The following is a 16,192-nucleotide window of genomic DNA, read 5'->3' as shown; positions in this document are numbered from 1 at the left end:
GCTGTCAGCCCCAATTCCATCTCACATTTGGGAATTGATTTCACAGTGCTTCATCAGTGATGAATTCACACCCACTTTGCATTTCATCACCTGTGTAACTCCACCCAGGGCTGCCACCTGTTTGCAGCTGCAGATCTGGGGCAGTTCCAGGCAGCTGAGCCGCCCTGAGATACTGACACGCACTGCCCATGAAGCGCTGATCTCGTTCAGTTGCATTGCTTGACTCATGGTGGAAACCACCCGGCCTCATCGCGCCGATAAGCACCGTGCAACACCAGGTACATAAAACACAGCAGTACAGTCAGTCAGTGCAGGGAAAGCAGACGGGTGCTCTCACAGAAACTCGCATTAAAGCACACACACTTGCACTGCCCCAGGCATCTCCCATTCAGGAAATCATCACCAGCTGCGGATCCTCCAACTCCTACTAATGGCATCTGATCCCAGCACTGTGGGGGTGGGCAGAAATGCCAAAAAGAGGAAGAATAAGTGACAAGTAGTGTCTGGAAGGGGTTAAAGGAGAGGAAAGAACCACAGCCTGGTGGGTCCCAGATCTCCATCCAAGGGTTCTCCATCACCTCGGGTCACAGCTTTCACCACCCCAGAAGCAGAGCAAGGCTCATAAGGATATACTGTGCAAAATCAACGTTTACAGGGGGGTTATCTGTTCATCTGTGCAATTCTCCTTCCCCAAACACTCACTGCAGATTTGCATTGTGTGTATTTAACATATAAAGAAAAGGTTATCAAATCCTTCTGTACTGAACCAAATTCTTTATTTAGGGCTTTAATGGCGACGTGGTCATCTTAAAGCCCAAGGAGCTCACAAAGCACCACAGGGTCACTGCTCACACTGCTCACTGCCATATCACATATTGAAAAGGCTGCAGCACGTGTTGCCAATGAAGGATAAAGATTGAGGCTTCTGAATACAGAGACTGGAATGACGTTAGTAGCATTTTAATGGAGCCACACTTGGAAAAGGTGAATTTAAGTAAATCAAATCCTATGACCTCTACAGCAATTTCAGCAATAGGATAATCTGACATTTTCTCAGAGGTGACAACGTTGTGATTAGAGACCAGTGACAGAACCACAAGCAAGAAGCAGAGCTGCCTAATTACTTCCATGGGAAGAAGGAACGCATACAAAACCAAGGGAAGAAGCACCAAGCGAATGGAGTCCAAAGCACTGCGATATCGTTTGGGTTGCAAACAAACCAACTCCACAGACAAAGATTCCCTCGCAGCTAACATTCAAACAGAGCTGGAAATGCACGCTGTGATGGCACTCACCCTGTTCAGAGCTCCAGGTTCTGCTGCACAGAGAATTCACAGCACCAGGGATCCTGGAGACATCACCAGTGAGCGCCCAACCGCACACCCATGGCCATGCTGCTGCGGCACTGCGCAGGGCTGCCTGTGTGCCCCACCTCGTGTCCTCTTCCCACGGGGAAATAACCCGGGGCATCAGCCTGCTTTCTCACTGGCCCCACTGGACTGACTGACAGCAGAGGTGTTGCAGCGCAGAATGCAGAATGCCAGCACAGTCACAGACGCGCCCACAAAGCGCCAGGCTGCCACTGTGCCACGGGTGAGTCACACCTGAGCAGCTGTTCCTCCCCAAGCCCTGGATGGAGCTCCTTCTGCTCTCCTGTATTGCAGAGATCTGCTCAAACAAGTTATGCCCGTGTCCCACTTGTGACCAAACAGGAAGCAAGCCAAGCGCAGCTCAGCGCCCACAGCATCAGCCTGGGTAGGCTCAGCAACTCGCGCTCCACACACTACCAGGCAAAGAATTATCAAGGCAGCACCTCAGCACACCTCTAACTCAAAAGCAAAGGCCCAAACACAGGTAACCCAAAGCACAGCTTGAAGATCTCCTCCCTGGGTGGCCGCAGCCCTGCATCCACACACACACCCAGGAGCTTTGCTGTGACGGCTGAGCAGCCCCTGGCTTTTCAAACACCCCCTCGGCCCAATTTGTGCTCTGAGGGCTGGTGTCTCTCAGCAGACACACACACACCTCCCACAAACCATGAGGTGTAAAGCTGTGCTCCACGGGGCTTACAAACATACCCAAGTTGTGAGTCCCACGGTGAGGAGGGTGCTCTGGACACATGGGCCTCATGTGCCGCAAGCTGGTCGGGGCTGTCTGCATTCTTCATGCTGGAGGTGCGTGCCTGGGCACCCAGCAGGGAGTGGTTCGGCACTACAGCTCTTGCAAAACTGGGTTTCCCAAGACCCAGGAAAGCTGTTTTGACACGGCTCAGGGAAGGCAATCAGCAACACCTCGCAGAGCTTTAGAAACAGCCCCGAGTCCGGAGCCACAGAGACCCATTCTGACCATTTCCTTTGGAAAGACTTAATGAGATTTCTGCTAAATTAGGACTTTTAAACAAACACATTTTGTTCACCAAGGTTTAACACACACTTTGCTAAGTAACCCCAAGTCAAACCCTGCATGACATTAAACCCACCCATCAGAAATGTAATTCTCCTGCAGCAACATGAAGGGAAATGACAGAATAACCTGGCAAGTGAATTCCAATGACAGCATCTCCTGGGTGGGCTATATGAGCAGCAATGCACTTTTCCACCCAGCGTCCTCCTGCTCTTGTCTTTAACAGCACAGGAATCGTTTCTGACCATGAAGTGAGCAGATGTGTCAACAGGTTGAACTCATCTTATTTGCTGATACCTGCAGATAAAGATAATGGCAATCAACGGGATTAAAACTTGTTTGCACACAAGAAGTGGAAGATGCTTTTTGGACAGCAGCACAGTTCTGTCACAGCAGCTGTTCTGATCACCCACTAAGGACAGTGACTCAATGTAGAGGGACACAACATACTGAGATAAATACTGAGACCCTTTCAGAGTATCAAAGTTCAAGTGATTTATTTTGAGCCATCTTATAAACAAAAATTGAGCACTGTAAAAACAGATCAGAATGCATATTCAGCCACTGGAAAGACTGATGACATCAGTTTAGATATGCAGAAGCACAGACCCTGTGAGTTCAGGTTTACTTCCCACATTGCAATAATTGAGGCACAACAGGTTCGGTTCAGAGCAGATCCCAGCCTCCTTTCTGCACTTCTTCCTTCTGCGATATTGAAGTTCATTCTGTTGTGACGTCATGACTCAGTCCTAAATCCCTTTTTAATCCAATAGTGCAAGTGACAAAACGTCCTGCTGAACCGCTCCAATGAGGCCAGCCCTTCTCAGCACGATGCGCAGCTGCGCCACCCGACCCGCGGCCTGAAGGAGTTCCTATCTCACCACCAGCTGACAGACAGCAGACAGGCACACAGCAGAACCCAGCCTGAGACTGCTGACATTAAAGATACACAAACATCATCTCTTCCCTTTCGCACGCAGGGGGAAAGCAGCGACTCTGATTCCCATACAGCTACTCTGTCCCTCCCAAGGGACCGTTTTACAGATTACTTGTAAAGATAGATCACCCTATTCATTGTATAGATCTCTTTAAAAATTAAGCTACAGATATTCAATAAAAATCTATGAAGAATTCCCTCTCCTCTTTATACAGATTCAGTAGTATTGTCAAGCAAACCAAAAAAAATAACGGTCTGCAATTCCAGCACAGTAAGAAATAAGGCCTCTTTTATATTGGCAAGAAAATTACACCATTTTTCTCTCTTGTTTTTTTTTTATCTCTGAATAGAAGACTATATTCCTTTGTTGCACTATATTTCCTTAAGACTGTAGAACTCCGGCATCCATTATGACAAAATAAGGGAGTCAGTTCTACTTGTGTTCAGTTTTGCATTCCTGGCAAGTTAAAGACATCCAGTCCACGGGCGTATCATGTCGACATCACTGCTTTCTTCAGCTTCTCTATTTCAAGCTGCAAAACAGACATTTTGGAAAGAAAAGTCAGTGTTAGAGCCACAGAGATAGGAAGTCTACACGGCTTTCACCACAAATACCACCCTGACATCTCAAAGAGCTGTAAGTAAATAAAACCAAAGAACAGAAGCAGTGACAGCTTAACACTTATGGCTGCTGCTGTGCTTCCAGGCTGCTTACTGAGCAGGAATTCACGATCATTAGAAATCTGCCTGTACTCCTGGTACGCAGAGCTGGACCAACCAGCAGTACCGAAGCTGAAGGGTGGAATCTCTCAGTGTGTCTCTGTGTAACGATGCACTGGATCAGACTGATTTCCTAACACAGCCTTCCTGCAGGACAGCATGCCAGCTCTAACCTTTCCTTCTCTGAATGGATTTAGGAAACACAAGGAGCTCGCTTCCTCTTCCCCCCCAGTGCACATTCCAGGCAGCTTCAGAGATGCATTAAAAAAAGAACTTGACAGAATTTCTTTCTTCTCCAAATCTGAAAGCAGCTTTTAAGTCAATACGAAGTACTGTTCTACAAAGATAACACCCACCTGTATCAGACTACCATGTTTTTCTATCACAAGCTGACCCTATTAACTTAATAACATGACACCATAATGCAGCTTGCTTTCATCAAGAAACTGAGGTGGGCGATGCCCAGAGGGACATTTTTCAGATGCATTCTATTCTCTTTGGCTTTCTCTAGACAGACCATCAAGAATTTAGGAAAGCTGATGTTTTCCTATTTCTCTTTCAATGACACATAATTTAAACTCATCCAAAATCTGTATGGTCTCTCTTGGAGCACGTCCCGTTGTGACACTGTGACACACCTCTACAGCACAGTGCAGAATCCAGCAGCCCTCACTTGATATCCCAACACATGTACAGTTAAAGGTGATTATTTCCCAAACAAAGAGGAACTGTGGATCTCCTGCACAAACCTACCCGCCCCATGAGGCATTCCTGCAATTGCACCCCAGCAAATCAATGCAGGAAAAGGTTGAGAGGGTCCTTCAAGACTTCCCTCCACGATTAAACTCCTGAACAACATAGATATGTCTCTAAATCTTTTATTCGTCCTTTCAATTGCTCACATTACCTCCAGATTACTTCGCATCAGCTTCTCTTCTTCCAGATCCTTCCTTAGTTTTTCCAGTTCTCTCCTAATAATTTATAAGGTAACAGAAACCAAAGTTAGAGGAGGGGGAAGCACAGGCCTTGTTTCAGTTTCACAACAGGGAGTCACACAAGCCTGATGCTGCATCTTACAAACCAAACATGCACAATTAGACCCACTCCGAGATCATTCAGATCATTCTTATCTGAATCCAGTTACAAAACAAAACATTTTATGAGTTTTTACTCTAAAGAATTTCTCTTCTACGTATAGAACTTGTCAGCTTAGTTTGAATTCATCTCTGCAGATAAAGTAATAAAGAAGTCCCGAATGTCAACGTATTGATACATGATATCTTTATCCTTAAGATGTTTGGCATTAAGGACACTTAGAAGACATTAACATACATCTGTTTGTTGGTTGGGAAGGAAAATACTCACCCATGCTCTTTTCTCAGTGCATCCACTAAATTCATCAAATCATGAATCTGAGCCCTGAGCTCTTCCACAGAAGCCTGTGAATTGTCTGTTTCAACTTTAGGCTGGATTTCTCCAGGAAATAAGTTGAGGATGACAGAACTTGGTCTCTGAGATGAAGGTGGAACTGGAGGACTCAACACAGATGGCTGGAAAATAAAGCAGTAGAAAGCTAAGAAATACAGACAGTGTCCAAATTGTCGTGCTGTGGGAGCTATTAGTATTTAGCTCTAGAGACACAATTTACCAGGTGTATTTAGAATTACAGAATGGCTTGGGTCGGAAGAGACCTTAAAGACCATCCAGTTCTGGCCTTTGTGCTGTGATGGGTTGCACCATCAGATAACAAGCAAGGGAAACAGAACAGCCGGCTGCTCAGCACAGCTCCAGCCCCGTGGTGTCGTACCTTTCTCATTTCAACTGGCTTTGGTTTGGCACTTTCCTCTTCTTCCTTCTGCATCTTCAAATTTTTTTCTGGACCGTCATTTTGACTTGTCTGAAAAATGAACAGTTCACAACATTTTCAGAATAAGGAGGGAAAAAGAGAAGGCCCACGTTTCTAAAAATGCCATTTGTATAAAATTAGCATTGCTACACTATTATGGGTTTTCATTCCTTGCTCAGAACTTCCCCTCCCCCCACCTGGGGGGTATGGCTGATCCCTGCAGATCTGAGTTCACTTCTGGAACAAATGCACTGTGATCACAGAATCACAGAACGGCCTGTGTCACAAAGGCCCACAGTGCTCACCCAGTCCCAACCCCCTTGCTATGTACATGGTCACCAACCAGCAGCCCAGGCTGCCCAGAGCCACATCCAGCCTGGCCTTGAATGCCTGCAGGGATGGGGCATCCACAGCCTCCTTGGGCAAAGGATACTCACAGCACTCCCGCAGTTGAAGCGCGTGGGCAGCCTCCGGCCGGGCATCTTGGGCCGACTGGCGGTGGGGTGTGACAGGTTGTCTGAGGTAGCTATTACATCATCAAAGCTTAGCAGATCTAGGGAAGGATAACAGAACAGACAAGAGCTGAAGGTTTTGCTGTGCTGTTTTTTAACATTACTTTTCCATGAGACAAAAACTAAATGCATAAATAATCAGATTTCTTATTGCTTCAGAGATTTTCAGCACATCCAACACACGAGCTGCATAACACACCTACGTGACTTTGGCATCTCAGATAAGTTACCTCCTCCCCCTTGAAAAAACTAAGGATTGATTCAACTCGCTCTTAAATTCAAGTCCTAATTGAAGTAGCGCTGCAGTAACACAGCACCATAAAACAGATCCGGTGTGTCTGGAGAAAAATGTGTTTTTTACTGTTCTTTGAGATAATAATTACAAAAAAAACCCAACCACTGTGAGAGATGTGCTCTCCAACCCTTCCATCAGCCTCCTTTCTTAGTGCCTATCAAGCATGAAAGCACAGAAACTCACATTTAGCAACGGAGTCAAAAGTAAAAGCAACATGGTAGATCCAGAGGTTCCCGTGTGTCAGCGAGACACGAACCTTTCTGTAAGGTTCTAACATCTACACAAATACAGAACATTTGTAATTCACCCAGTTAATGACTGGGCTTCTTGCTGAGTGTCCACACCAGTCAGCCAACCCTTACCTGCCAACAGGTATCCACTGAGACAGGCTTTTATTTAAGCATTGATGTAAGATACGATTTTACAGCACAAATTCAGCAAACTTGTTCTAGGGGCTCTAAATGCTTTACTCAAATGCCACTCAATGGTTACAATGGGCAGCAGAAGCTGCTTCCAAGTTTTGCTGTGTTTTCTGTTTTGTTCTGTAACCTCTCATTTTCCCATGGCATCCCAATCTATCCAGCAGAATCTATGGCAGCCCTATTTTCTCAGCTTTAGCAAGAGGTCAAACAAGAAAAAGCCGTAAGAATACTGGGCTGGACCATTAGTGCCACTTCTGTGTTCAGCTGACATGAAATCATCCAATTAATAGGAAGTTCTACTTGCACTTAATGGCTGTGGCAATCTAAGCCTCCTAATGAGTGTTTTAACGAATTTAACATCTACTACTGTCTCTCATTATCTTTTCAGTCCCTAAAACATTCACATCTTCCAGACATATCTGGACTTCCCACTCCATCCTCTGTTGCCTTCTGAAATAGAAGCACCTGTAGCACCACCAGCTACCAGAACGTTGTGCTGCCATTCAGTTCTACTGCAGAGAACATAAAGGTGGCGGTGAGTAAATGTGTAACCACGTCTGCAATTCTTAGGAAAGCAGGGAAGAACAACAAAGTAGGAAGAAACAGAGGAGTGATGAATGCAAGGGGCTGATGGGGCGGGGAGTGAGGGAGAACTGGCTCTTAGGGCATCATTGCAATCATTTCTAAATGACCTCCTTCTGTAATAATAATCCACTTGGCAGTAAATTTAAGTAAGAACTGAAAATGGAATTACTGCGATGGCTGCAAGAGCAGCCCTGTCTCTGTGAGCAAAATATCAGTTACAAACATATGCAGAACATTGTAACTGCAGATGAAAACCACCACAGTAATTCACACAGATGCAGTTTGAGACCACAGCAGTCTATGATTTAAAATAGCTCATGAGATGAAACAGAGCCCAGGGGTCTCCTCCACCTTCACCTGGAAATAACCAACCCAGGAGCTGCTTTAAGGCTGAGAACACCTTTCTCACTGGAAAGATGGGTGAACCTTAAACAATCACATAGGGCAGACTGTTAGAAGCACCTCCTCTGCAAGCTTAACCTGGATCCCTACACTGTAGAACTGCCAGGAGCTGGAAGAGATACAATTAGGTGAGAGGCTTTGATTCCATTTGTGAATGTCTTAATGTATTCCCATCAGCTTGATTAAAAAGCCCTCCCAAAAAGAAGGAAAACCAAAGGGGTTCACAGAGCCCGTCATGCTGGGATGCAAAACCCGCAGTGCAAGTGAGACCTAACGTATTTCAGAAGACCTGACATTAATCTGCAGGTGGGAAATGTGACAGCACTGACTGCCATCACTCACATTGCAGACCCTGCAGCCCAGGAAGTCAGGGGACAGAGGGAGTTTTCAAATATCTAAATGTGCAGTTGAGCTGTAATAAGGTAATTGCTATAATGAATCATCCGCCCAATATGAAACTTCTGCTACAGCTGCCTTACAAGATTCACAGTAACAAACAGCCAACACTAGAGAATTCAGGGCCCAAATACTGCACGGTATTACATATATGTGTGTATGGAAGGTAATGCCATTCAATCTGCACAGCCCTAAGTGCTATAACTATTATCCTACACCCAGCAGCTGGACTAAGGAGAGGTTGTTTGTCTTTATCTTTCCTGTACAAGTTCCTGCCCAAAGGGCAGGCTTCACTTCTCGTTGAACAGCAAAGGAAAAGAAGCATTCAAATAAACAAAAAAAGGCATTTTAAGTCGAAACCCAAATAACTGCAACTGAAAATTACGCTTATGAAGTAAAGCAGAGGCTACGTGCACGGCATCAAGCATTTGGATTTCCTTATAGATTGTTATCTTACCAAAATGGAGAAGGGTAGGGTAAGATCCTGACACGTAAGAAGGGAAACATGGCAAACAGGATAGGAAACAAAATCTGGAAAGAAAAGTCAAGGAGAGGAATGTCTAGAAAAAGATTCCCAACAAAAAATTATTTCACAAAGCAGGAAAAAAGAAACATTTGTAGAAGAAACAGAACCGCTTTAAACGTTCAGCCAACCGCATTACAGCTTTAGGTCTTTGGTGGAGCTCCAATTCCAACCCAACAGAGAAACACTCAGGCAACTTTTTGAATGAAGCTTCAGCAGAAGGAATTCCAACGTGACCAACGTTTCTGGATGTTTCTGGCTGCCCTTCCTTATCCAATGGATGGCTGGGGGCTGACTTTTTGTCTGTAGTTTTTATAGTTATATACACAGCATTCACAGCTACACCTTCAGCTCAATTAAAGGTAAATTGGAAGTGACTGAACTTAGCACACCTCAGGGCCAAACCAAGCTGCAGAGACTCATAATTAAACAAATTGGTTTACTAGAAATTCATCACTTCCAAAAAAAATAGTGCTGCTAACGTCAGTGCCTGCAAGAACATCCAGAAGTGCCCGCCCCAGCCATACAGTGTCCTCAGCATTTAATAAGCTTAAGATTTTTAGCCCTTCTAAGATTAAACAATACTAAAGGGCCTGATGTCCTGGGAGCATCACATAGCAGCAGCTGCTGCACTGAGCGTGCACACAGCAGCACGCATACAGAGCACGAGGAGCTCCACGTTCTGCTAGCAGAAGCTTGGACTTGTCCTTTGTTAAACAAATAGAAAAACCAGCACCAGCAGGCGCAGATCATTCTGAACAGGGGCACTTTGACACAACAGAGGACTCTGGAAACTCTCCTCAAACAGCAGCTCCTTGCTTTGCCAGTGCTGCAGCACCTTTAGTTTGAATGTCTCTGGCCTGTACCCCTGTTAGCTGCTGCAGGTCAGTCATGGTAAAGCCTTTAACATCCCCTCCAGTATTCCAGACAACAATTAACCTGCTCTGATTTAGACATCTCAGACTGCTGGGAGCAGAAAGCCAATCAAACTGCAAATCCCAGAGCACGTTCTGGCAGCCACTGGGTGCTTTATTTTTATTTTTCCTGTCTATTTGGGTGCCAAAATCTAAACTTCCTCTTCAAGCCTGTAAAAATCTTACATCGGCCAATAGAAACAAACAGGAATAAATAACTGTGTGTTCTGTTTCATTTTCAAATCTGTCTGAAATGAGCTTTTATATGCAGCCTGGTCTGGGGGTTGGCGACCCTGCATAGAGCAGGGGGGTTGAAACTGGATGATCATTGTGATCCTTTTCAACTCAAGCCATTCTAGGATACTATGGCATACAAATCCCTAAGTCTGACAGCTGCTGCGTTGCCATTCTGGTTATTAAGGATACCAGGATTGTTATACCTGAGGAAAAAAAGAAAACCATAACCCACAGGAGCTGCCAACTCAACCGCAAAATGCAAAAGTTAATGGCATTACTGGAAATAGGCAAGTTAGCTAGAAATGCAAAAGTTACCTGAAATGCAAGAACAGAATGAACAAAATGCAAGATAAAAGTGATAGCAAAAAAAACATGCTTTCCAATTGGAAGAACAAGCTGTTTCCTGTATTCCTCCCTTCCTATCACAGCTGTAACAGAGCTTAACTGCCCCCAAATACCCTGTGAAACCTGTACTTTGTGTGCTAACTCTTAACGTGAGCTGTCTGCCTGTCTGCACTACTCAAAAAATACACGTTTTCAACAGAATGGGCATAAATTGCACTCTGAGGTACTTTGAATAAATCCAATGCCTTATTCTAAGGCTGCAGAACACCACAATCCAAGCAGAAATACCCAGAAGAACTTCTTATTGTTTTCTTACCCGATTCTCGAGAGCTCTTTACCACAAGTGAATCTACCTCTACTGATTTTGGTCTCGCTGGTAACTGCTCAGAGTCTAACTTTGGTTTTGCTACTGGCTCAATTTCAGATTTCGGTCGAAGATGAACAACTTCTCCATTAGATCTGGAAATAGAAAAGTGCCAATAGTGAGTCATGACATTCAGTAGTTTATACCATGCCAACAATAAGAATTTATGTAAATATAGATATACCAGATTTCACTGCTTTTTTAATCCTTGCTTAAAACAAAGTCTTACAGAAAGCAATTCCAGTGCGATAAAAGCCAGTTCATCTGTTCCAGCTCTTACAGAGTTGTCAGACATGTTGAATCCCCTTGAAAATTATCTGTAACTTTTAGTGTGTTTACTACAGGGCATATTTTTGCACTTAAATCTAAAATGTCACACCTCAGTGCTACAGGAAACAAGCAAGCTGAATAGCACCTTCGGTAACCTCTCTTGAAATACTCAGAAGCAATCACTCAGATTCCCTCACGCCAAAATTCTCCTGCAAAGAAGAATGATGCCAAGAAGAAGTTCTTTCCTTCTGCATACAGGACCTGTGTGTGGCTCTTGTTCTATTGTGCATCCTTTGAATGCCAAGCCAAGGGATCAAAGAAAGAAGAGGTAACCCAGTTCTTGTTACCATTTATGCCACGGTGTAAAAGCAAATTACATAAATGATTCCAGTCTCAACATCTCCCTTTCATTAATACTTGTTCCAGTTTTTCCCTATTTGGAAATCACACTGCAGCAGAGGAAGCAATTCCACATTAATCTCCCTGGAGCAACGTTAAGCTTTCAGACATTTAACATATTTTAAAATCCCTAAAATGTGATGTTGGCAATTATTAGAGGATGACAGTTTTCTACACCTTCTGTTGTAAATGCAGACATACTCCTTTTTCCATCCTTAACCATGACCTAACATGGTTAGAGATGAGAAAATCTCCGCTTGGCAAACATCCCAAGATGCCAAGTGACAATGAACCTGCAGGTAAGAACCTGGCAAAACTCAGCTGGAGGCAGAAAGGGGGGAACTGCAGCAGGGGGTGGGATGGAGAAGGATCATATTGATGCAAAGTTCTTGGAACTCTATGAATTATTATTTCAAACTCATGAGAAAGAAACTTCAGAGAGCTGAAACTAAGAGAGAGCAATTGCTTGCTGTTACGTCCCCTATGTAACTGTCCAGTGACTCAACTGATGGTACTCAAGACAAACCTGAGAACAACCTCCAGTCTCTACACTAACAGCTTTCTTCCCCAAAGAGAAGATGAGCCACTCTGAGCACCTTCTGCACCGTATGGAGCTGACCTCTCCTTTTACCTCTACTTTATTCTGAAGTGCTGAAACACTGAACTTTTGACTCTAATCATTTTTTCCCCAACTCAATAACATTTTTCTTAACATCCATGGATTCTTTTATACCACACTACAGCTATAACCAAAACTTCTTCATCTTGTGGCATATTGCCACATAAAATATATTTATTAAACACAAATGAAGTTATACTGACTTGGATACAGATGATGGCAAAACTGGTTTTTCTGGACGTTTTAGTTGAAGAATCCCCGCTCTCAGTAAGCTGTTAGACTTGCTTGGAGGAAGGGGCTTCTTCGGTGGTACTTGAGGAGCATGCGGCTTCAAAGGCTTCTGATCCAAAGTTCCTTTTTCATCTGACAAAGTAAGTCACCAAAACGTTAAAAACCTTGTTGTCTAGGATTCCTTCAATGCTAATCCCTCACAAAGCAACTGCTGTCACAAACACTTCCTCTGAAGTTCAGGTAGTAGTGAAAAAGCAAATATGCAAGTGTCTGAAGTGATACCTTATCATAGAGTCATGGAATTGCTCAGGTTGGAAAAGACCTTCAAGACCATCCAGTCCAACCCCAACCATCCTACCCTAACTAACAGCCCTCTGCTCAATCACGGCCCTGAGCACCACATCCAAAGGGCTGTTAAACACATCAGGGATGGTGACTCAACCACCTCCCTGGGCAGCCCATCCCAGTGCTGAACAGCCCTTTCTGTACAGAAGTTCTTCCTGATATCCAACCTAAACTTCCCCTGGCACAACTTGAGGCTGTTTCCCCTCATCCTGTCACTTGGCAGCAGTGAGACACACAAAGCACACAAAAGCCACTTACCTGAACTTAAAGAACGTTACACCAAACACAACTCCTTCCTACTCACATGAAGCAGTAATAAACTCTGGATTCCCATTACTGTACTGCAAATATCATGTGAAAAACAAACCTCTCTGTACTGCTGCTGCTTTCACTGCACAATGAATCTGATTGCATCTCTTATTATACAGGTGAGGGCTTTTGCTTTAACTTTTGCTTTCTTTCTGACATAAGGGAAAAAATGAAGACTATTCAACTGACATGTTGCCTACACACAGCCTGTGGGATATCCTTCTGTTCTGCATGCAAAGCAATGCTACAGTTCAGTTATGCATGTAACCAGCATAGGCAGTTTGAGTAATTCCCAGTAGGTTACAGTGGAAGATTATGGTCCTTTGAAGGCGGGACAGTAAATCAGCAAATGAATTACATCCAAAACAAGCCCTGAGGTAGCAGACAATGCACGGCTACGCCACTTGGTGGTGCTGACTGCCCTGTGCTAACCCCACTGCTCATGGGGTGGTCTCCTGCCCATGCTTCCTTAACACTGGGTGGCAGTACCGACCATCATCAACCACCCCCACTTCCCTTACATTTCCGCAGGAAACAATTTAAGAATTACACACTTGGTGTATAAGAATATGTGAGTTCATGAACAGGGCAGAGAAATGCTGCCACCAAATTGTACTTGTGAATTCTCATCTGTCATCACCCCCTCCAATGACTCCCGCCCATAACCTGAACATAAGAACTACCTGCAGTTATGTGGGGGATGTTAATGCAAAAGGTCAAGGTCCCTCATGAGTCCAGAAATCAGACAGTCCTACAGTATGCCAATACTACCTGCTTGATTAAGCATACCAGTAATTACTCAGATTGACCTTCCATGGGGGGGAAGTTCTTTACTGTGAGAGTGGTGAGGTGCTGTAACAGCTGCCCAAGGAGGCTGTGGATGCCCCATCCCTGCAGGCATTCAAGGCCAGGCTGGATGTGGCTCTGGGCAGCCTGGGCTGCTGGTTGGTGACCCTGCACACAGCAGGGGGTTGGAGCTGGATGAGCACTGTGGGCCTTTGTGACACAGGCCATTCTATGATTATATGATCTTTCAGGGAGCTATGCAATAACAAGGAGGACACACTTAATAGAAACAAGGCTCTTCCTCCAATCACTCAAAAGGCAATTCCATAGCATCACAAACATGGCTACACCACAGATAGTATTAAGATCAAATTAGATTGTACTGTTAGCTAGAATCTGCATGATTCCGAACAACACCTGCTGCATAGCACAGCTCAACTAAACAAGTTTAACACCTATCCAGAAAACTGCTCTCACCTTTTTCTTCAGACCTCAAAGGGAACTTCTTCTCTCCAGTTGGCAATTCAGGCTTGGGAGCTGCACATCAAACCAAAGCACAGTTTTAATTATCTTAGTCACAAACTAAAAATATGATATACACTAATTTGTGTTTATATTCTTTTTCCTTTGCAAGGTGGGTAATACTATTCATAACACCCATTTAGACCTAGGAAACCATAGGCTCCTATTACAGTGTTTCCAAAGTAGGCTCCATCATCATTTGGAAGAATATACAGGAGCAATATATAGCAGCAGTAAAAATGTAAGGCATAAAGTAACCTTAAAATACAACTAGGGGCAGCTTCAGCACTGAGAAATACAAAGCTACGGCTCAATTTTCTTCTGAAGTCGTGATCTTAATACTTCCACAGGCACCTACCAGCACGCACATCATACATACCTGGACTTTTAACTGGAGGTGGAGGCTTCCTTGGCTTCTGTAAAAGAAGTAAATAAACAAGACAGATATTTTCTATCAATGACAGACACATTTGCTTTTTATTTTGCATAATGTAACACCAAGCTTATGAATGAGCTCGTTTCAAAGCACTTCACAAAGAAAGCAATCAATTTGCAGACAGGAAACAAGGAGAGAACTGAAGTAATTCATCTGATATCTCCCTGCCAACGAATTACCAGAACAGGAACAAAACATAAGGTTTCTTCAGATCTTAGAGCAGCACTTCAGCTGCAGAATAGGTTTAAATAGTGAAGTGTCACAGTTTGCACATTGGATATGTACCATTATACAAGGCAGACACTCTTTACTCTCCTTCAACTGACAAAAATCACAGAATTACCAAGGTTAGCAAAGACCAAGGTCATCCAGTCCAACTGTCCACCTACCACCAATATCTGCCCCATAATCCCTGTACCTCAGTACGTCATAACATTTCTCCTGTCCAAGGAGCACTGGTTGATCTCAAGGCAGACATTTCAAATCACCTCATTCTCAGAACCCAAGTAATGAAAATGCATCTTCATGGCCCTGCCAATGACAGGACTCATGGATAAAATAGTCAGAGAAATCTACTAAAACACTGTTGCTTATATAGGTTTTCTGTAGGTATGGTAGAAGGAGGATGGCTGGACTAGATGATCTTATAGGTCCTTTCCAACCTTGTGATCTCTGTGACAAGATTCTCTGACAGATTTCAGCACAAGAGACAGTGGGAAAAAAACAAGAATCACCTTTTCTAAATCCCAGTCAAAGATTCTCCTACACACACAGCAACCTACTCGCAAGCCTTAGCATGGAAAAATCCAAGTCCCACAGGGACTGTTCAGCTCCTTGCAAGCACACTTACAAGGCTACAGATGAAAGAGAACAAACTGCTCATCTCCCTTCAGAACCATTTCTGTGGTAATGGTTCTGAATCAGGCAGAGTAGTTACACACTGGTTACACACATCAGCACTTGACCTTTGACTTGCCTACATGACCTTATCATCCTCATTAATTACAGTTACTCTGAAAAAGCATCTTTCTATTAAATATTTAAGAAAAGTTAAACCTTTAGATCTGTCTTCTTTGATAATCTTTTCAAGTTGAAAACTGACACGTTTGTATGAGTATTTTCAAGAACAGAACATGCTGTGAGTCTTACAACCCCTGTTGATACGTTCTTGTTTCACTAAATGAAAGGCAAAGGAACTTACAGGGAAGTCTTTATCAAATTCTTGTATTTGAACAGCAAAATTATCAGGGAAGACTCCCTCTTTCCCGTTGAGTTCTCCTCTCCACCAGCCTGGATCTCCAGTATCCTAAAACAAACAACACATTATTTCAATTCATATTTCCATTTTTTCCCCAGGACTGACAGTGAAAGCTC

At 43.9% G+C, this 16,192-nt stretch overlaps 1 protein-coding gene across 4 annotated transcripts in view; it reads right to left on the bottom strand.

Annotated features, from left to right (window-relative positions):
* Positions 1-2,873: 2,873 nt before the first annotated feature.
* The window catches only part of CD2AP (CD2 associated protein), a 52,181-nt gene continuing 38,862 nt past the window's right edge, over positions 2,874-16,192 (bottom strand). For 2 of the 4 annotated variants that reach the window (XM_085542322.1, XM_085542323.1), the window contains 10 exons: positions 16,020-16,124; positions 14,762-14,798; positions 14,338-14,397; positions 12,393-12,552; positions 10,854-10,996; positions 6,344-6,459; positions 5,868-5,957; positions 5,426-5,610; positions 4,968-5,031; positions 2,874-3,873 (listed from right to left, as the gene is read on the bottom strand). In XM_085542322.1, the coding sequence (XP_085398448.1) occupies positions 3,832-3,873; positions 4,968-5,031; positions 5,426-5,610; positions 5,868-5,957; positions 6,344-6,459; positions 10,854-10,996; positions 12,393-12,552; positions 14,338-14,397; positions 14,762-14,798; positions 16,020-16,124 (1,002 nt within the window). In that variant the 3' untranslated portion in view covers positions 2,874-3,831. Of the gene's footprint in view, positions 3,874-4,967; positions 5,032-5,425; positions 5,611-5,867; positions 5,958-6,343; positions 6,460-8,975; positions 9,050-10,319; positions 10,997-12,392; positions 12,553-14,337; positions 14,398-14,761; positions 14,799-16,019; positions 16,125-16,192 lie in introns of all 4 variants that reach the window. The other 2 variants (XR_014944312.1, XR_014944311.1) reach the window with 2 other exon arrangements.

The sequence above is a fragment of the Coturnix japonica genome, chromosome 3 (genome assembly GCF_054131305.1).
Source record: "Coturnix japonica strain WE chromosome 3, WE-NBRP24, whole genome shotgun sequence".
NCBI lineage: Eukaryota > Metazoa > Chordata > Aves > Galliformes > Phasianidae > Coturnix > Coturnix japonica.
Note: the sequence above shows the minus strand (reverse complement) of the source record. Positions and strands in the feature narration are given on the sequence as shown.